Below are 22,139 nucleotides of genomic sequence, written 5' to 3'. Positions count from 1 at the left end.
CCACTCCAGTTGTATACTACTGGTGGAGGCAAGAACACTTCACAATTTCCCCAGAAATTGTAGCTTTTCTAGTTATTATTATTCTTATTATAGCCAAATTTGCCACCTTAACTCCTCCCACAGTTTTTACACTACATAGACAAAAATTTACTGAAACGTGCAGATTGTTCCCGATCGGATTGCTATTACTTTGTGGAACGTTTCGCTGAATGGTTCACGGAATATCGTCGTTCTTGTGGCGAAATTTGTCCCATAGGAATGAATGGCAAAGCTAGAGTGGGAGCTGGCAAAAGCTGAAATTTCTAAACTGCCACCACTCCCTCATTTTCAGGCCCACCTACACAAATCTTATATCAAAACGTTCAGCTATCCCTGCTGCCACTAAAAATGTCCACAGCTAAGCCATAGTCCTGATAGTTTTCACTATATGACCATTTGTTTGCAACTCACGCCTTCCATTGACATTCATTGAAACTCCACTCTGCAAAGCTCACATTTGAAGGGCAATTTCTAAACTGCGACTGCGCATTCATTGTTAATATCTCAGAGACATACTATACAGCAAAATGTAGGTCTGGGTCTTATGATTCTCACAATATAAATCTCTTCGATGTAGGATGTATAGTTTTTAAAATACGACCGTTTGAAGATGGCAACCGCCAAAATACTCTGAAATGTGCCAGGCTGCAGCAGCAAGTGATGTCATAGACAGGGCCTTTTGCACTTGCTAATGTTTTTATAACTGTATGGTTTAATGTGACTGTGCAACAATGTTGCAATTAAATGTGCTATATAAATAAATAATAACAGTTACTCCGCCCACTCCAGTTATAGACTACTGGTGGATGCAAGAACACTTCACACAATTTCCCCAGAAATTGTAGCTTTTTTAGTTATTAAGTGGTCTTGCATAGCAAGACCACTTAATGTTAGCTCACATATATATTATTATTATTATTATTATTAAGTGTTCTTGCATAGCAAGACCACTTAATGTTATCTCACATATATATTATTATTATTATTATTAAGTGTTCTTGCCTAGCAAGACCACTTAATGTTATCTCACATATATATTATTAAGTGTTCTTGCATAGCAAGACCACTTAATGTTATCTCACATATATATTATTATTATTATTATTATTCTTATTATAGCCAAATTTGCCACCCTAACTCCTCCCACAGTTTTTACACTACATAGACAAAAATTTACCAAAACGTGCAGATTGTTCCCGATCGCGTTGCTATTACTTTGTGGAACATTTCGCTGAATGGTTCTCGGAATATCGTCGTTCTTGTGGCGAAATTTGTCCCATAGGAATAAATGGCAAAGCTAGAGTGGGAGCTGGCAAAAGCTGAAAAATCAGGACAAGATTTCTAAACTGCCACTACTCCCTCATTTTCAAGCCCACCTACACAAATCTTATATCAAAACGTTCAGCTATCCCTGCTGCCACTAAAAATAGTCCTGATTGTTTTCGCAATATGACCATTTGTTTGCAACTCACGCAGTCCATTGACATTCATTGAAACGCCACTCTGCAAAGCTCACATTTGAAGGGCAATTTCTAAACTGCGACTGTGCCTTCCTTGTTAATATCTCAGAGACATACTATGCATCAAAATGTAGGTCTGGGTCTTGTGATTCTCACAATATAAAGCTCTTCACTCTAGGATTTATAGTTTTTAAAATACGACCGTTTGAAGATGGCAACCGCAAAAATACTCTGACCTGTACAAGGCTGCAGCAGCAAGTGATGTCATAGACAGGGCCATTTGCACCTGCTAATGTTTTTATAACTGTATGTTTTAATGTAACTGTGCAACAACGTTGCAATTAAATGTGCTATATAAATAAATAACAGTTACTCCGCCCACTCCAGTTGTATACTACTGGTGGAGGCAAGAACACTTCACAATTTCCCCAGAAATTGTAGCTTTTCTAGTTATTATTATTATTATTATTATTCTTATTACAGCCAAATTTGCCACCCTAACTCCTCCCACAGTTTTTACACTACATAGACAAAAATATACCAAAACGTGCAGATTGTTCCCGATCGGATTGCTATTACTTTGTGGAACGTTTCGGCGAATGGTTCTCGGAATATCGTCGTTCTTGTGGCGAAATTTGGCCCATAGGAATGAATGGCAAAGCTAGAGTGGGAGCTGGCAAAAGCTGAAAAATCAGGACATGATTTCTAAACTGCCACCACTCCCTCATTTTCAGGCCCACCTTCACAAATCTTATATCAAAACGTTCAGCTATCCCTGCTGCCACTAAAAATATCCACAGCTAAGCCATAGTCCTTATAGTTTTCACAATATGACCATTTGTTTGCAACTCACGCAGTCCATTGACATTCATTGAAACTCCACTCTGCAAAGCTCACATTTGAAGGGCAATTTCTAAACTGCGACTGTGCCTTCACTGTTAATATCTCTGAGACATACTATACATCAAAATGTAGGTCTGGGTCTTGTGATTCTCACAATATAAAGCTCTTCACTGTAGGATTTATAGTTTTTAAAATATGACCGTTTGAAGATGGCAACCGCAAAAATACTCTGACCTGTGCAAGGCTGCAGCAGCAAGTGATGTCATAGACAGGGCCTTTTGCACCTGCTAATGGTTTGTATAACTGTATGTTTTAATGTAACTGTGAAGCACTTTGGGCAACAACGTTGCAATTAAATGTGCTATAGAAATAAATAATAACAGTTACTCCGCCCACTCCAGTTGTAGACTACTGGTGGAGGCAAGACCACTTCACACAATTTCCCCAGAAATTGTAGCTTTTCTAGTTATTATTATTCTTATCATAGCCAAATTTGCCACCCTAACTCCTCCCACAGTTTTTACACTACATAGACAAAAATATACCAAAACGTGCAGATTGTTCCCGATCGGATTGCTATTACTTTGTGGAACGTTTCGCCGAATGGTTCTCGGAATATCGTCGTTCTTGTGGCGAAATTTGTCCCATAGGAATGAATGGCAAAGCTAGAGTGGGAACTGGCAAAAGCTGAAAAATCAGGACATGATTTCTAAACTGCCACCACTCCCTCATTTTCAGGCCCACCTACACAAATCTTATATCAAAACGTTCAGCTATCCGCGGTGTCACTAAAAATGTCCACAGCTAAGCCATAGTCCGAATAGTTTTCACAATATGACCATTTGTTGCAACTCATGCCGTCCATTGACATTCATTGAAAATCCACTCTGCAAAGCTCACATTTGTTAATATCTCAGAGACATACTATACATCAAAATGTAGGTATGGGTCTTGTGATTCTCACAATATAAAGCTCTTCGCTGTAGGATGTATAGTTTTAAAAATATGACCGTTTGAAGATGGCAACCGCAAAAATACTCTGACCTGTGCCAGGCTGCAGCAGCAAGTGATGTCATAGACAAAGCCTTTTACACCTGCTAATGTTTTTATAACTGTATGTTTTAATGTAACTGTGAAGCACTTTGGGCAACAACATTGCAATTAAATGTGCTATATAAATAAATAATAACAGTTACTCCGCCCACTCCTGTTGTAGACTACTGATGGAGGCAAGAACACTTCACAATTTCCCCAGAAATTGTAGCTTTTCTAGTTAGAAATTGTTTTTATGCAGTCATTCACCAGCGTTGCCTCATCTCAAGAGAAGCATATTGAACTGAGCTCTGGGAACTGTTCTTCCCTTTGCAGTAAAGTGAAGGTACTTTTATTTTCACTCAATGAACTGGAGATGATGCTTTGCTTTGTGTCTATATCTGATAGAGGATTATAGAGGATCTGTTTTTTTTTTTTTAAATAAAAAAGTTGCTTTTTTTATATACTTTGGGATTCCATGACGTTCAAGGAAGTCAATGTACAGCCTTACATGCAGTGTAAATAATATATTGCAATGCTCGTGGAACTGAGAGGTCACATGTCTCCATACTGATTAATGATATAAACTACAAAGTTCACATGTCCGTGTATATTCACCAGGTATGTGAGTACATACCATATGTGAGTACCTGGTAAATATATATATTATCCATATATAGTTTGAATGCCTGTAGCTGCCTTGTTTTGCTTTGTTTCCCCGCTCATTAACAAGGTTCTTTCTATCTTAGAACTGCCTAGCAATGGATGTTTCTCTGTTCCAAAAAGATTTGCATACCTTATATCAGGGGTTTACAATGAATTGTTCCCATGGAACCCTTTGATATATGTGTGTATCAACATCGTGGAACCCCCCTCCTGCCTGATAAAAAAACAAAAACAAAAAAATTGCGCCGTTGCATAAACCTTTTTTTTTGTATGTGCCGGTGTGTGTCCGTGTGACAATGTGTCTCTGTTACTGTGTATGTATCTGACACACAGATACACACACTGACACACAGATACAGACACCTTGACACACAGTGTCTATCTGTGTGTGTGTGTGTGTGTGTTTGTGTGTATGTATCTGTGTGTCAAGGTGTGTGTATCCAGGGCTCGAGTCCTGCAGGAACGCGTGGGAACGGCGTTCCTGCACTTTTTCCACAGCAGGAACGCCGTTCCCATTACTAGTCCTGCAGGACCCAGGGCTGGCACAAGCGGCTGCGAGAGCAGGGGGAGCACAAATCCGAATCCCCTGCCTCTGACTGGGGACTCGGATTTCTAAACTCACCTCTCCCCCTGCAGTCAGTGGAGTCGTCCGGCCTCTCCTGATGATGTCAGTAGGAGGGGGCGTGACTTTCTCTGCTCTTCTCACAGGACCGCTGGGGAGCAGAGGAAGCCACGCCCCCTCCTCCTGACATCATCAGGAGAGGCCGGCTTACTCCACTGACTGCAGGCTGCAGGTTCCAGATCCTGTCCCACCCCTCCTGGCCCAAGGTAAGCCTCAGGGAGGGGGGAAGGCACTTTAGGTTTTTTGTTTTTTTATCCCTTTCCTCAGTCCCTGTCCCCCCTCCTCAGTCCCTGTCCCCCTATTTAAGGCCCTGTCCCCCCTCCTCAGTCCCTGTCCCCCTATTTAAGGCCCTGTCCCCCCTCCTCAGTCCCTGTCTCCCTCCTTAGTCCTTTTCCCCAGTCCATGCCCCCCTCCTCAAGCCCTATCCCCTTACTCAGTCCCTGTCCCCCTCCTCAGTCCCTGCCCCCATCCTCAGGCCTGTCCCTTTCCTGAGGCCCTGTTCCCCTTCCTCAGGCTCTGTCTCCCTCCTCAGGCCCTGTCCCCCTTCCTCAGGCCCTGTCCCCCTTCCTCAGGCCCTGTCCCCCTTCCTCAGGCCCTGTCCCCCTTCCTCAGGCCCTGTCCCCCTTCCTCAGGCCCTGTCCCTTTCCTCAGGCCCTGTCCCTTTCCTCAGGCCCTGTCCCTTTCCTGAGTCCCTGTCCCTTTCCTCAGGCCCTGTCCCTTTCCTGAGTCCCTGTCCCTTTCCTGAGTCCCTGTCCCCCTCCTCAGTCCCTGTCCCCTCCTCAGTCCCTGTCCCCCTCCTCAGTCCCTGCCCCCCTCCTCAGTCCCTGTCCCCCTCCTCAGTCCCTGTCCCCCTCCTCAGTCCCTGTCCCCCTCCTCAGTTCCTGTCCCCCTCCTCAGTCCCTGTCTCCCTCCTCAGTCCCTGTCTCCCTCCTCAGTCCATGTCCCCCTCCTAAGTCCCTGTCCCGAGTCCCTGTCCCCCTCCTCAGTCCCTGTCTCCCTCCTCAGTCCCTGTCTCCCTCCTCAGTCCCTGTCTCCCTCCTCAGTCCCTGTCTCCCTCCTCAGTCCCTGTCCCCCTCCTCAGTCCCTGTCCCCCTCCTCAGTCCCTGTCCCCCTCTTCAGTCCCTGTCCCCCTCCTCAGTCCCTGTCTCCCTCCTCAGTCCCTGTCCCCCTCCTAAGTCCCTTTCCCGAGTCCCTGTCCCCCTATTTAAGGCCCTGTCCCGTTACTCAGTCCCTGTCTCCCTCCTCAGTCCCTGCCCCCCTCCTCAAGCCCGGTCTCCCTCCTCAGTCCTTGCCCCCCCTCCTCAGTCCCTGTCCCTTTCCTCAGTCTCTGTCCCCCTCCTCAAGCCCTGTCCCCTTACTCAGTCCCTTTCTCCCTCCTCAGTCCCTGTCTTCTTACTCAGGCCCTGTCCCCCTCCTCAGCCTCTGTCCCCCTCCTCAGCCCATGGCCCCTTCCTCAGCCCATGCCCCCCCCCCCTCCACCTAAGCTCCTGTCCCTCTTCCTCAGCCCTGCCACCTTACTCAGCCCATGGCCCCTTCCTCAACCCATGTCCCCCCCCCTCCTCCTAAGCTCCTGTCCCTTTTCCACAGCACTGTCACCTTACTCAGCCCCTGTCCACCTTACTCAGCCCCTGTCCCCCTACTCAGCCCCTGTCCACCTTACTCAGCCCAGTGCTCTTACTCAGCCCCTGCATACGAGCATCAGCCCCTGTCCCCCTCCTCAGTCCCTGCCCCTCTTCTTCAACCCTGCCCCTCTTCCTCAGCCCCTGTCCCTCTTCCTCAGCCCCTGTCCCTCTTCCTCAGCCCCTGTCCCTCTTCCTCAACCCCTGTCCCTCTTCCTCAGCCCCTGTCCCTCTTCCTCAGCCCCTGTCCCTCTTCCTCAGCCCCTCAGTTCCTGTCCCTTTCCTCAGCCCCTCAGTTCCTGTCCCTTTCCTCAGCCCCTATCCCTTACCTCAGCCCATGTTCCCTTCCTCAGCCCATGCCCCCCTCCCCCCCCCCACTCTCACCCTCCTGTCCCTCTTCCTCAGCTCCTGTCCCCCTCCTCAGCCCCGTGCCCTTACTCAGCCCCTGCATACAAGCGTATAATTTTTTTGGGGGGAGGGGGCGGGGAGTGGATCTGGGGTGAGTTCCTGCACTTTTTTACCCAGGACTTGACCCCTGTGTGTATCTGTGTGTCAAAGTGTGTGTACACACACACACACACACACACACATATACACACTGTGTATCAAGGTATGTATATCTGTGTTTGTATGTGCCAGCCAGTGTGTGTATCTGTGTGTCTATGTGTATGAATCTGACACACAGATACACACACTGGCACATAGTGGCACACAGATACACACACCTTGACACACAGATACACACACATTGACACACAGTGTGTATATGTGTGTGTGTGTATGTATCTGTGTGTCAAAGTGTGTGTATCTGTGTGTCAAAGTGTGTGTATCTGTGTTTTTATGTGCCAGTGTGTGTCAAGATGTGTGTATCCGTGTTTGTATGTGCCAGTGTGTGTATCTGTGTGTCAGTGTGTATCTGTGTGTGTATGTATCTGACATACAGATACACACATACTGGCAAATAGTGGCACACAGATACACACACTGACACACAGATACACAGACTTTGACACACAGTTTGTATCTGTGTGTCAAGGTGTGTGTATCTGTTTGCATGTGCCAGTGTTTGTATCTGTGTGTCAGTGTGTACCTGTGAGTGTGTGTGTGTGTGTGTGTATGATACACAGGTACACACACCCTGGCACATAATGGCACACAGATACACACACTGACACACAGATACACAGACCTTGACACACAGTTTGTATCTGTGTGTGTATCTGTGTGTTAAAGTGTGTGTATCTGTGTGTCAAAGTGTGTGTATCTGTGTTTGTATGTGCCGGTGTGTGTCAAGGTGTGTGTGTGTATCTGTGTTTGTATGTGCCAGTGTGTGTATCTGTGTGTCAGCGTGTATCTGTATGTTTATGTATCTGACATACAGATACACACACACTGGCACATAGTGGCACACAGATACACACACTGACACACAGATACACAGACCTTGACACACAGTTTGTATTTGTGTGTCAAGGTGTGTGTGTATCTGTTTGTGTGTGCCAGTGTTTGTATCTGTGTGTCAGTGTGTACCTGTGCGTGTGTGTGTGTGTGTATGATACACAGGTACACACACCCTGGCACATAGCGGCACACAGATACACACACTGACACACAGATACACATACTGACAGATACACACACCTTGATACACAGATACAAACAAACTGACACACACAGACACTGACACACATATATACGCACACACAGTGACACATACACACACCTTGATACACAGATACACAAACTGGCACATACACACACAGACTCACACACATTAGGAGATACACACACACAGACACATATGCACACACATATGTTTACATTTGCTTTTCACTTACCTTTTTTCTGCAGAAGGATCTTCAGTGCTGCTGGCTGAGGTTGGTGTTCTGCTCAGTCCCCGCTGCTCCCTCTCCCCCTCCAGGCGGTGTGCTCTGTCTGGGAGGAAGTGCTGTCACATCCTCCCAGCATCCAATACATCAAGGGACCGGTCGCCTGACTGTTTAGCGATACCCTTCGGGTGGCCATAAATGCTTGGGCCATCCGATGGGCAAATCGATGCAGAACCCCAATTTTGTTCTCACGGGTTCTGTGGAACACTTATTGGGAAACACTACCTTATATATATTGCTCTGCAGTGATATATTTTGAAGATTTATGATAGTCCCATTAGTGAAAAATGTGTACTTTGTTTTAAAAAGATGCTATATGCACATCCAAATGATATTTCTCTGTTTGTACATCATTATCCAAAAGTAGAGCACAAAATTACATCATACTGGCTACTCGACTAAAAACTCTTTAAGTTCTTCAAATCATACACACGTACCATGTTGAAAAAGGCTTAGGTTTATTGGAAATATATAAAGGTGGTGTTATGTTGCCAAGTGTCACTTTGTGAGGTTGGATTGTATGTTCCTGATTTAAAAAAATCCTGAATTCAGAAAATTGAGTCCAGTAACAACAACATTTTACAACTCTATGGAAAACTTCAGGGCAGTCTCACCTATTCAAGTGGATTCTTCCTTTCAATTTATATAAGTCTGTTTACAGTTAGTCTGTAGAAAGTCTGAAAGAATTTTGTTTGTCGGCAGTATTTAGCACATTACTATAACTATTTCGTAAATTATTACAGAACATCTGGATTTGTGCTTTTATATTTTGCTGAATTATCATTTATGTTCAAGAAGCTATTTCCATGGGTGAATATTCCTTCCTGACTGTTTTCACTGCAAACAGATCACTTCATTGAGATTATGTTATCTGGGTGCCTATAATTATCCTTTAACGTTCTGTAACGTGTTTTATAATAGTATTGTCAGAGACAGTACATTAAATAGCACTTTTTGACAGTATTGTATCTGCAATATCTTGAGAACCAGTTTATTTTGCAGTGGAAGCAATAATATAAACCCAGGAGAAAATATTTATATTGTCTAGCAGAACATAGAACTAGAGGACTGGCTGCCCCTCCTCTCCTGCCCCTTGATTCTGGGCAAAAAGTCATATGCAGTCTATTGCTGAATAATGCAGACACACAATGTGCTACAGTAAAGGCCAAGAATGTAGAGTGCCATTTTGTAACTTCATTTTGATTTGCAGGTGAAAACAAAATGAAGGCTACATAAGTATATCCTGTTAAATAAAAAATATACATATACATGAGCAGGGACGTTTTAGCCGCGAGACAAACAAGGCATTTGTCTTGGGCGGCATTTTCCAGGGGGCACCAAAAAAAGCCGCCCCCAAATGCCCAGGGCAAATGGCTTGTTAGCCTTGCTGGCTGCTGGGCGGGCGGCGCTGGCGAGGGAGCACTTTCCCCTGAGCTGTCTGCTCAGCTCCCTCGCACGCCGCCCGCAGAGTGAGGCGTCATATTCCGGCTCCCAGCCTCACTCTGCGGGCGGCGCGCGAGGGAGCCGAGCAGAGTGCTCAGGGGAAAGTGCTCCCTCGACAGCGCCGCCCGCCCAGCAACCAGCCCATCAGCCTGTCTGGCAGCCCCAGGGAGAGGGAGAACCCCCCCCCCAGCATTCCTAAAGGTAAGACGGCTGGGGGGGTTAAATAAAAAAAAAATAAAGTGAGTGTTAATGTGAGTGTGTTTGTCTGCTAGTGTGTGTCTGTCTATTAGTGTGTGTGTGTTTGTGTCTGTTAGTGTGTGTGTGTGTGTCTGTTAGTGTGTGTGTGTGTGTCTGTTAGTGTGTGTGTCTGTCTGTTAGTGTGTGTCTCTGTTAGTGTGTGTCTGTTAGTGTGTGTCTGTTAGTGTGTGTCTGTCTGTTAGTGTGTGTGTGTGTGTGCCAGTGTGTCTGTTAGTGAGTATGTGTGTGTCTGCTAGTGAGTGAGTGTGTGTCTGTTAGTGAGTGAGTGTCTGTTAGTGAGTGTGAGTGTGTGTGTCTGTTAGTGAGTATGTGTTTCTGTCAGTGAATGTGTGTGTGTATTTAGAATGCGGGGCAGGGGGGAAGGATTGGGTAAAGGTGGCGTGCGGGGGGTAGCGCCTGAGTTTCGTCCTGCCTAGGGCAGCACAAAACCAGGATACACCACATGTTACTACAAAAAAAACAAAAAACTGAAATGCACCATTAGTCATCACTGGTCTTACCTGCTATTCTGTATATAAGTTGGGATAACATAGCTATTCCATGCCACTGTTGTCCATGTGCTGTGAGCTTTTGTGGTCACATGGTCAACAAATGCTCACTATGCATACAAGAGGCAGAGCATCATGGAAAACATGGTTGATAAAAGCCAGAGCAGCTAGCATTAAATGGGCCATCCATGCTCCACAGAGAATTTAGTAATCGGGACCGTTCCTGCACAATATATTGAAAATTACACTATTTCAAATTAGAGGGTTACTCCAAACACCATGACCACTTCAGTGTCTTGAAATGGTCATGGCATTATTAGCCTGGATGTGCAGTATTTCTGCTTAAAGATATTTGCACTCGTATGCCAGGGGGCCAATTACATCACTGGCAAACTCTATTCCGGGTTGCCTAAAGTCAATTCTGTGCATGTTAAACAACTGTTATCAGCACACACTGCCTGTTAGTAACAAATTTGATAATCTTCTCTCTTTCAAGCAGCATACCTACAAATGGAGGCTTGCTTTACCCTTCTGCACACATTGCGATCCTTCCCATCTCTCTCCAGTACAAAATTTTTTTATTTTTTTTTTAATGTTAATAATCTCTTCCTCCCCACTGCGCATGTGATCTGAGCTGGAGAAACATTGCACTCTACAAGAAGACTTTGATTTTTGTTTTTGTGTTGGGGATATTAGTAATGCCCAATAGTCATTGTAAAGCAAAATCAGTTCAGTGTCAAAAGTAACTATCTTGTACCATATTTTACATATGTTACATTTTGAACTTCTTTTATATATATCTTTTTCAGCTACCTTATTTCTTGAGCACTGGAAGAGGTTACAAATGCGGCTGAGCTACTTCTGGGACCTTACCGGACTGGAAGAGGAAGAAGTAGGTTTTTTCATTTCTTTTGGTCAAATTATATGACTTCTTTCCTAGATTTCATTTTAACAGATTATTACTCTTTGACAGTGTTTGTTTATGTTTTTACATTGATACAAATACTGCATCACATATGACATTTTGTGCAAATAAATCATAGTCTGTATTGAGTTAATAAGTAACGACACTGTAAACAATCCAAATGACAGCTTGTCATTGGAAAACCATGGGGAGAGGAAATAGTTCAGGGACATCACCTGTGTTTATTTGTTAAAATACAGAGCCCTTTATTATTCCATTGAACTTTGCTATACAGCAGTTGATCTTTTTCTATAACAGATTTTTAAATAAAACCGTATTTAAAGATTGATCTTTAAATCTTTGTAGGAGAAAATTACATTAAACATTAAACTTCTTATTTTGATTGAACATTTGCAACACATCTGCTGAATTGTGGCAACAAACCATTACATGCATAAAATTGCAGACATATGACATTTCAAAGTTTCATCTTCCAAATTTGAGCAGTGCTACATGGCGAAAACAACGTAAACAGACACTGTAGGCACTATAACCATTTCATCGCATTAAATAGTTATGATGCTTTGACCCTATTAACCCACGGCCCAGTCCGCATTGGAGGTATAGTTAAGGCAGATAATTACACTCTTCTCCTAGCAATAACCATTCATATTAACAATTGGCACTGTGATAGGCTGAAAGTGGTCAGTTGACACTCACTTTGAAAATCACATTAAAACATTAAAGGCTGTTTAAGTTTATAACAACTTTAATGAGATACAGCAGTAACAGAGCCTACTGTGTCACTTTTAACAGTACATGTGTTTCATGCATAAATAGAGGTAATAGACATTTTCTATTATTTTCTTACCAAAGGCAATTAATTAAAGTATAACTGAGCTTAAATGGAGATAATGACCATTCTCTGAACTCTAAAGGTTTATGCTTTCAGAGAAAAAGTGACAAGGGTATTTTTTGCCTAGTGACCAGACTTTAGTAAACCTACAGCTATATGCAGAATGATTTCTTTAATTCTTTCAATTTCACTCTGTTCTGAATTCTGTCTAACCATCTCAAATTGGTTATTCATTTATTTGACTTCATTTGAAGTTACTACGATCAGAGCTGGACTAACCTTTAGGTGGCATATCTGGCCATATAGGGCCCAGGTGCAGACAAGGACCAGTGAGCCCCTATCTGTTCCTGTGGGGTCAGGCCAGGTCTTACTGTGAGGGTTCCCACCTTAAGCTAGCTTGGAGACCAAAATACCTCCTTGCACCACCCTTTGCCCCATCACTACAACTGAGGGAGAGTTGTGACCTGCATTAGTTGCAGATAGCTTTAAGGACTTCCTCACACTCCCAGTGCTTCTCAATAACTGAGAGCAGCAGGAGTACTCTAAGTCACTGACTGAGCTCTAGGACTGCAAGGGAGCTCTTAAAGTTATCTGTACCTGAAAGAGATGCAGTCCACAATGCTCGCCCACCAGACCACAAGGAATCAAGGCCAGAAAGTCCTAATTTGGACAACAAGGGATTATACCCTGCCAAAAGGAGAGGGCCAAATAAAATAAAAAATATATGAAGAAAGAAATGTGGGAAGGCCCCCCTCATGCAATCAATCTCCTTCCCCATCAAACACAGTACTTTCTCCTACACACACACACACACACACACACACACACACACACATAGCTTCCTCCACACAAACAAATCAGCTACTACACACAGCCACAATTGGTCACCATACACACAGCATACAACAAACACTCACACTCAACTCCTTATACATTTAGCACTCAGACACCACACAAACACACACAACACTCAGCTGTCTGATTCACAGAACAGATCCAAGGGCTTTATGATGGAGACCAAATTGGCAATTAGAAAAAGTAGTCTACTAAAAGGCCTCTATGTTTTAGAAATGTTAGATTTCAAGTTCCATTCACTAAATGCGTGCATTTTAACAGTTTTATAGTAAAATGAAATGGATCCAGAACCTAATCTTGGGAAGGGCACTGGAAGTGGGCTGTAGTGGGGGAAGGGTATTGTAGTGGGAGGCTCGGTTGTAGTGGGAGGCTAAGGGCTGTAGTGAAAGGTATGGGTTCTACTAGGGGGCAGTAGGTTGTAGTGGTAGGTAGGGGTATGAGCTGTAGTGGAGAGATATGGATAGTAGTGTGTGGATATGAGCTGTAGTATGAGATAGGGCTGTAATGGGGAATATGGACTTTAGTAGGCAATATGGGCTGTAGTAGGGGGGATAAGGGCTGTAGTGGAAATGGAAGAGGCTTTTGTAGGTGGAATAGGGGCTATAGTAGGAGATATGAGTTCAAGAGGGGTAGGGGTGATGTAATGGGGGGTGTAATGAGTTAGAGATAGGGGCTCTAGCAGGGGGTGGGGACTGTAGTGACAGGTAGGGGCTCTAGTGGGGGAATTTTGGCTGAAGTGGGTTGATAGGGGTTTTATTGTGAGCTGGAGCATGGAATAGAGCTGTAATGGAGAATATAGACTGTAGTAGGATATAAGGGCTGTAGTAGGGGGTAGGGGCTGTAGTGAAGTAGTAGGGCTTTTGTAATGGGACTTGGGGTTATAGTAGAAGATAAGGATTCTAGTGGGGGGATAGGGGCTAGAGTTGGGGTTAGGGCAAGTTAATAGGGGATAGGGGCTGTAGTGGGAGGATGGGGACTAAATGGAAATAATAAAAAAAATTAAACACAAAACAAAACACATTTTTTTTATTCTTTATTTTACTTGTGCATAAGAATAACAAGCATAAACAATGTGCCACAACAGCACGCATTCAGATAACATCAATAGGTTGTACTGGGCACTGAGCGAGCTGCACATTGTTATTTTTACAGAAAAGTTAAGGCTATATTAACATCTGTCAGGCTAGCATTTCTACCTAGTCTTGTTAACAGGTAATATAAACTTTTTATGTTTTTGTGCAGAGAAAAGAAGCATTGACAAAAAGTGTCATTGGTGGAGCTCTCGTTACAGGTCTATGGATAAGACAATATGACCTGTAGATTGACAGCACAGTTTAGATATTTGTGGTGTACTCATGGGTCATAGTTGGCTTGAGTCCCATAGGGGTTTATAAGGACTAGAGGTCGTTGTGCGTGTGGTGGAGTGGCCCCTTTGGGGGGGGGGGGGTGGAGTGCCCCTCTGGGGGGGGGGGATGACAGTGCTTCATCTATGCTTAGGTCATCATCGGGGGCCGTGGTCATGGGGAGTTAAACCGCACCTGTCGATGTTAAGTGTAGGTGGCCCCAAAGGGGTGATGTCTCATCCCTGTTATGCGCCTTGAGCTCCAGAGGGGACTGCAGTGCCCCCAGTGCCAGTGTTGTGTGTCCAGTGTCGTTGTACGAGAAGCCGTGAGTCTACTTGTTGCTACCTGGGAAAGGGGGTGTGGTCCCCTTGGGAACTCAAGGCGTGAGTGCTATTCTAGGCGTTACCTGTGTGGGAGACCTTGCATGGAATATGAAATAACCAGTGAGGTGGAAATAAAGGAAAATAAAACCGAGTGAAAAACATAAATTAACACAATAAAAGTAAATTAGAGCATTTGAACGTCAGCTGTTGGAGTGGCCACCGGTCCTAGTGGGTGTCCAAGTCCAATCAAGTAGTGACCGTCACATAGGCATCTGGCCGTGTCTCCCGGGGTACAAAAGGGAGTACTGTCTCTTGATTCCATGTGTGGATTGCAGGGCCCGTGGTGTGAGGTTTAGCTGTTTTCAGAGCATCCTTAGGCAGTCCCAAGACAGGCAACAGGTCGCTCGCTTCCCGTAAGTCCCGAATAGTGTGTGTTGCGGTGCCATGTTGGACCTCCAAAATGTGTTGTAATTTCCATCGATATGAGATGCCTTTGGCTCAGAGCAGGGTTGTGAAGTCCTGTAGCGATCTTCTCCATGCCATGGCGTGGGTGAGTGGTTCCGAACAGCTCCCATAACCGCTGATCTATCCTTGCTGCTCTGAAATTTCACCAGTAGGTCTCTTGGTGCCAAGCTTGGTGCTTTTGCAGATTTTTGCAGGTGGAACATCCCCTCCAGGCCCACCTGTTTTGCCTGCCTGGGTGGTAGTAGCACTGCAAGGAGTCGCCGCAGCAGGTGTGGTGTCTCATTCTCCAGAGTTTCCTCTGAAATACCTCTTATCTTGAAATTTAGACTGCGCCTCTGGTCCTCCGCCATTGCAAACCTCTGATCCATTCTAGTTTGTTATGCCTGCAGCTTCTGTACAGCCCGCTGGATTTGGGCTGTCTGTTAGGTATTTTTGTGGGGTCGCTTTCTTTGGCCCCCATGCAGTTTGTTAGGCCTCGAACCTCTTGTCGGAGTTGGGCCATGTCGGCCTAGAGGTTCTGTCTGAGTTCCGCGAGGAGCTCTCTCATGATCGCCGTCGTTACCGGGGCAGAGTCTGGTGGAGAGATGGAGGGTTTGGTGACCTGCTGCTCCACTGTGCTCCCCTCTGTCATTCCCAGGGAATAATCCTCCGAGATTTCTGTGTCAGCATCCGAGCCGTCGGCCATCTTGGGCTCCACTCCGGGCCTGGCGCCATAGGTCGCCCATAATCATGCCCATGTATATCAATTTTTTTTTTCTTCCCCATGGCTTGTGGGTCAGGGCTTGGGGTGATTTGCCGGTAGTTTGGGGTGGTATAGACCCAATTATGTGGCTATAGAAGCGTTCGTCTTCTAAGTGAAATGCGGCCGCTTGGTTCAGTGGCTTGGCTCCGCCCCCCCAAAACAAAACATTTTTAATAAAAAAAGAAGATAATTCACCCCTCCCTGAAGCTCACCTTGTGCAAGGGAGGGGGTAATTTTGATTCCTGGTGGTCTAGAGGAAGATGCTGCTTTAACTAAATGCATGCATTTAGAGAAAGCTAAATGCAGCCTCGGTGGGTGAAGACAGTTACTTCCGACCAGCGCGGGGGAATCTATCCGAGCATTGCCATGGTGACCCGTTGCAATGCTCTGACACAAAAGATAGAGCAGAGAACTTGGTTCAGCTCAAGTTCTACTTCTTACACTTGTTATCAGGGTGGCCTAGCTGGCAAGAAAGAGCTTTGATCTTTCCACCTGCCCTGGAGACCCTACTTTGCAACGCCTGCTGACTTAATCCACCTCTGCCTGAATTTACATTCTATTGATTTCACCTGTATTACTGGAAATAATTTTTCTTGCCAGTACACCCAGTAATAATAACAACTAAGCATAATTGCATGCAGCTGTACTAATCACCAGATCCCAACATTATCATCAAAACTGCAAGTAAGGGACAATGTAGAGAGAACGATTCCAGAGTTTTTGAAGTGTATTTCATACACAAGGGAAGACAAAATAAGGTGTTCATATCCCTTTGCATAGCCAGATTAAGCATAATCTTAGGGTGGCCATCTAGAGATTGAAGGGGTTTTACAGGAGTCCTGGGAATCATGAACATACTTGGTTAAGCATGGCCCCATTCACTACCCTTATACTTTTTTTGAAGGGGTACCCAAAACTGGTACTTCTGTGTCCCTGTCAATTCCTTATATTAAATAACACATTGCTGATTCAAATGAAATCAAGGACATTTTGTCAGAGAGAGGCACATATCTTAAATTGTTCTGAAATGTATAACAAAGCTTTATTTAATGTCAACAAAACAAGCTTTACACTTAAAAAACGAAATTTCACTTATTTATTTCTGTTACACTTTAAGAGGCACTATAGGCACCCAGACCACTTCATCTCATTGAAGTGATCTTGGTGCACTGTCCCTGTTCCCTTAGCCCTGCAACATTCAGAAAAAACTGCAATGTTTACATTAGAGGGTTAAGACAGTCTCTAGTTGCTGTCTCCCAGACTGTCACTAGAGGTACTTTCTGGCCTTTCACAGAGTTTGACTCCATTATGCTACACTGAACGCTTTGCATGAGGACATCCAGCATCTTGCAAAATCTCATAGGAAAGAACTAGGGAACGTCTAATGAGCTCGGGGGGTTCGCCACATGTGCATTAGGTCCCCACCATCAGCTGAGTTTGGCTGAGGTACAGCTTGACCCAGCGCCGATAAGTAAGTAAGTGTAAAAAAAAAAAAATTGCCTCAGGGAGTGTGAGAGGGAGGGGGAGCAGAGAGACCCTATCGTGTTAGGAATGCATCTTTGTATTCCTTACACTAAAGTTTACCTTTAATTTCTCTTAAATTATGTTTGTAGCACTACAGAATCATACAGTCTGCAATTATTTCACTTGAGAACTTGAAAACTTTTTTGTTTTTTTTCATAGAAACTGGGAATGCAAGGAAGCTCTTAAAGGTCCTTATTTTTTTCTAGTGTTACTAAGTTCCTAAGTAAATTTAAAAAAAAATGAAAGTCTGCAAAGAAAATAATATTGTCAATGAAGCATAGGGGGCGACAACGCCTTCCCTTTCAATGGCTTGTTTGTTGATCTTGGTTACTTACACTGGAGGCTAGGACTTTGCAGCAAAGAAAGTATACGTAAAATAAGGCCGAAGGGAAAAATGTTAATGACTTTAGTGGAAAGGTTTTCCTCTTATTCTCTTGTGAAATATGCAATCACAACAAAAGTGGCCTCAGAGATTCAGTGTTGCTCCGTCTATGTCTTAAAAACAAAACTTTGTTTCCAAGTTTTGTTACAAAGATAAGTATGAAAAATACTATTTAATGGGTTTTATGCTATTGTTTACCTAACTTGCAAATACTACACAGATAACATTGTATCTAAGTATTATATTCACTAAAATAAAAGCAAAAAACAAAACAAAATAATGTAAAAAAAAAACATAAAATATGACCAGTGAACCATCAAAACACCTAAATAGTCCAAGCAATCCTCTCACGTGTTCTATATATGTGCACGGATAGACAGGTTTATTCAGCAGAGTTAGAATTGACAAAAACTCCAAGTGAATTTGAGATTTAATGCCAAAATAATTAAACTAAAAACAGAATTGACTTGGAATACATCCCTAATTTAGCTATTTTTGCAATTTAGGTAAACAATAGCATAAAACCCATTAAATAGTATTCTAAATTTCCAAATTCACATTATTGAACAAATAGATAATTAATATTAATAATAATGGCATTATTCTATCAGTATTCCCTGGAAAAAAGGCTCAAAGAATGTTTTGAAAATAACGATTAATAACCTTAATTTAGCTCTCGGCAAAGCTCCATGTGCGGCTCGGTGCTTTCCCATCTCATGTCACGATGAGTTTAACTTGCCCAAACCCATCCCTTCTGGATGCTCCAATCTCCTTCTGGCCAGTCCTCTTCTGCTCCTGGCACTTTAGTGCCGGGAGCCAACGTAATGTCTGTACTCTTACGGATGAGCAAGAGTACAGCATTGAAGTCTATCAAGGGTCCTGCAATATTGCGGGATTCTTCATAGAGCTAATTCCCTGCAGCCATCACTGGTGATGGCTGGGTATTGACACTTCTAGATAGCGGTATGTCCGCTAAGTGTCTAGGAAAGTCAAGTGTAGGAAAATACTGAGACAAACTAGTCCCTGAGACAGTCAATATGAGTATTTCATAATGATACAAATGTTCTAGGGGATGGTGGCAGTGCCGCTATAATGCTTCTCATAGAAAAGTAATGAGAAGCATTAATCTGAGACCAAAGCCTCTAGTTGCTGTCAGTCTGGCAGCCTCTAGATATGTGGGGATTTTAAAATATAAACAGAGTTGTTTCTCAGAAAACAGCACTATTTTCATCTGCAAGGCTGCAAGGGCAGCATATGTGTCCCAAAATCACATCACTAAATTGAAATTATTTTGGTGCTTAGGCTTTCTCTTTAAACCAGCATATTCCAGATTAAATGGCAGAAACCAACTGCAAACAATTATCTTTTTCTAATTTAATTATTTGAGATTGATTTTGTAGAAATATATATATACTTTTCAATGGAATTTTATTATTTTTATTTTAACTGATAAACTATTAAAATGATCCAACCTTTATTTCTTTGGAATTGTGCAGAATAGCAATGTTTTCTTTATAAGTATATATGAAGCCAATTTTAAGAGCTGTAATGTTATACTCGAGAGACTTCGCTAACCACAAATATTAGTATTTCAAACCAGTAAAATGTATCACAACAATGAGATCATTAGTGAAAGTGCCATTTGTGAGTGAAAAATGCGAAAATGTTCACTTTCACTGACAATATCATCGCTGTGATATGTTTTACTGTTTTGAAACACTCATATTTGTGTTCAGTGAAGTCTACTGAGTAAAACAGTTCCCCCCATGTACAGGTTTTAGGGTTTCTTGGAAAATTACAGAGTTAAGTATAGTGTGAGCAAAGTAAATTATCTGGACTTTCAGCCTTGGTTGTCAGGCAGGTCCCCCAAATTGCAATCAATAAATTTACTTTATTATGTAAAAATATTACATAAATATGCAAGTAGAATTTAAATATATATTAAATATATATTAAATATATATATTTGAAGTCTTTGTGTATATTTATGAATTATTTATGTAATTATGTATATGGACATATGTATATTTCATATTATTTTTATTTATTTGTATATACATAGATTTATATATAATTTCATTAGAACTGTATTTTGATATGAATATATATATATATATATATATATATATATATATATATCAAAATACAGTTAGAATAGAATTACATATATAGAATAGAATTACATATATATATATATAGGAAATTTAAAAAATATATTTTTACATTTTTAAAATTATTTAAAAAATTGTATTATTTATTTTTTATTTAGGGAAAGAGTTACATGTCTGAATATTCTTTTAGAGAGGATGCGATTTACTACAGATATCTTAATTGTAAATTCAAATGACCATATTTAAGTAAAGTTCTGGTGACAGGAACAAGCAGCAAAACTCCCACTGAATAATTCTTTAAGTATATTGCTATGCCACATCTTCACATCATGGAGTAAAAAAGTACTTTTTCCAGCCAGAGCAGTTTTGAAAGATTGTGCAATAGTACAGTATTCTAAACTCCCTACTTGAATTGTCTCTAAAAAAGGTCGTTGAGGAGTCAACTCGTAAAGAGGCCATACTAGATTTAGTGTTAACAAATGGAGATTTGGTATCAGATATTACTGTAGGTGAAATTACTGTAGGATCCAGTGATCATCAGTCAGTATAGTTTAATATAAGAACAGTGAGTGAGTCACACCACACAAAAACAAAAGTTTTAGACTTTAGAAAAACAAACTTTTCTAAAATTAGAATATGTGTAAAGGAGTCATTATCAGATTGGAGCAATTTAAATGGAGTCCAAGAGAAATGGTATTATTTAAAAGGAAACAGAAAATTGCATTAGGCTTGTCAGTAAAAGCAAAACATTTAAGAAACCACTGCGGTACTCCACAAATGTGGCCAAAATAGTAAAAAGCTCAAAGTTAGCATTTAGTAATTGTAAAAAAAAAAACAGAGTAAGGAAGATAGACATACCTATAAGAATAGGCAGAAATAGGCTAAGCAAGTTATAAGAGCTTCCAAATCACACACAGAAGAGAAAATAGCACAGTCAGTAAAAAAAGGGGACAAAACATTTTTAGATGAAAAGGAAAGTAAAACAAGGATTAGTTAGATTAAAAACAAAATAAGGAAGGTATGTAGACGAGGATAAAGGTCTAGCTGACTGCCTCAAAAAATATTCTTGTTTCGTATTTACAGATGAAAATTAAGGAACTGGACCTCAGTTAGGAAAAAGGGCAAATGAGTAATTTGTTACATGTGAATTTACATAGGAAGAGGTTCTATTTCAACTTTCAAAAGTAAAGACAAAAAAGTCAATGGGGCCTGATGGAATACACCCAAAGTTATAAAAAGAGCTTAGTGGTGTACTAGCAAAACCATTAACAGATTTATTTAACCATTCATTGTTAGTAGTCCCAGCAGATTGGAAGTTAGCGAATGTTGTGCCCATTCACAAGAAAGGTAGTAGGTAGGAGTTGAGCAACTATAGGCCAGTAAGCCGTTCTTCAGTAGTGGGGTAAGTAATGGGAACCATGTTAAAGGATAGGATTGTTGAACATCTTAAATCACATGGATTTACAAGATCAGAGACAACATGGGTTTACTTCAGGGAGATCATGCCAAACTTATCTTATTGATTTTTTTTTGATTGGGTAACTAAAATAATAGATCAGGGTCGTGCAGTAGACATTGCTTACCTAGATTTCAGTAAGGCTTTTGACACTGTTGCACATAGAAGGCTTATCAATTTACTACAATCTTTAAGTTTGCATTCCAATATTGTTGAATTGGTAAGGCAGTGGCTGAGTGACATGCAACGGAGGGTTGTAGTCAATGGAGTATATTTGTAGCATGGTCTTGTCACCAGTGGGGTACCTCGGAGATCTGTACTTGGACCCATTCTCTTTAATATTTTTATTAGTGATATTGCAGAAGGTCTTGATGGTAAGGTATGTCTTTTTGTTGATGATACTAAGATATGTAACAGGGTTGATGTTCCAGGACGGATAAGCTAAATGGCAAATTATTTAGGTAAACTAGAAAAATAGTCAGAGTTGTGGCAGCTGACATTTAATGTGGATAAGTGCAAGATAATGCATCTTGGATGCAAAAACCCAAGGGCAGAGTACAGAATATTTGATGGAGTCCTAACCTCAACATCTGAGGAAAGGGATTTAGGGGTAATTATTTCAGATGACTTAAAGGTATGCAGACAAGTAATAGATCAGCAGGAAATGCTAACAGAATGCTTGGCTGTATAGGGAGAGGTATTAGCAATAGAAAGAGAAAAGTGCTCATGCCATTGTACAGAACCCTGGTGAGACCTCACTTGGAGTATTGCATGCAGTACTGGAGACCGTATCCCCTGGAGACAGGGGGGATATGAATA

At 42.3% G+C, this 22,139-nt stretch overlaps 1 protein-coding gene across 2 annotated transcripts in view; it reads left to right on the top strand.

Annotated features, from left to right (window-relative positions):
• Positions 1-22,139, top strand: part of ANO2 (anoctamin 2) — a 337,896-nt gene that overhangs the window by 140,388 nt on the left and 175,369 nt on the right. For both annotated transcript variants that reach the window (XM_063447820.1, XM_063447821.1), the window contains exon 13: positions 11,169-11,251. In XM_063447820.1, the coding sequence (XP_063303890.1) occupies positions 11,169-11,251 (83 nt within the window). The remainder of the gene's footprint in view (positions 1-11,168; positions 11,252-22,139) is intronic.

The sequence above is a fragment of the Pelobates fuscus genome, chromosome 3 (assembly GCF_036172605.1).
Source record: "Pelobates fuscus isolate aPelFus1 chromosome 3, aPelFus1.pri, whole genome shotgun sequence".
NCBI classification, from domain to species: Eukaryota; Metazoa; Chordata; class Amphibia; order Anura; family Pelobatidae; genus Pelobates; species Pelobates fuscus.
The sequence above is the reverse complement of the archived record's forward strand: the minus strand, read 5'-3'. Positions and strand labels throughout refer to the sequence as shown.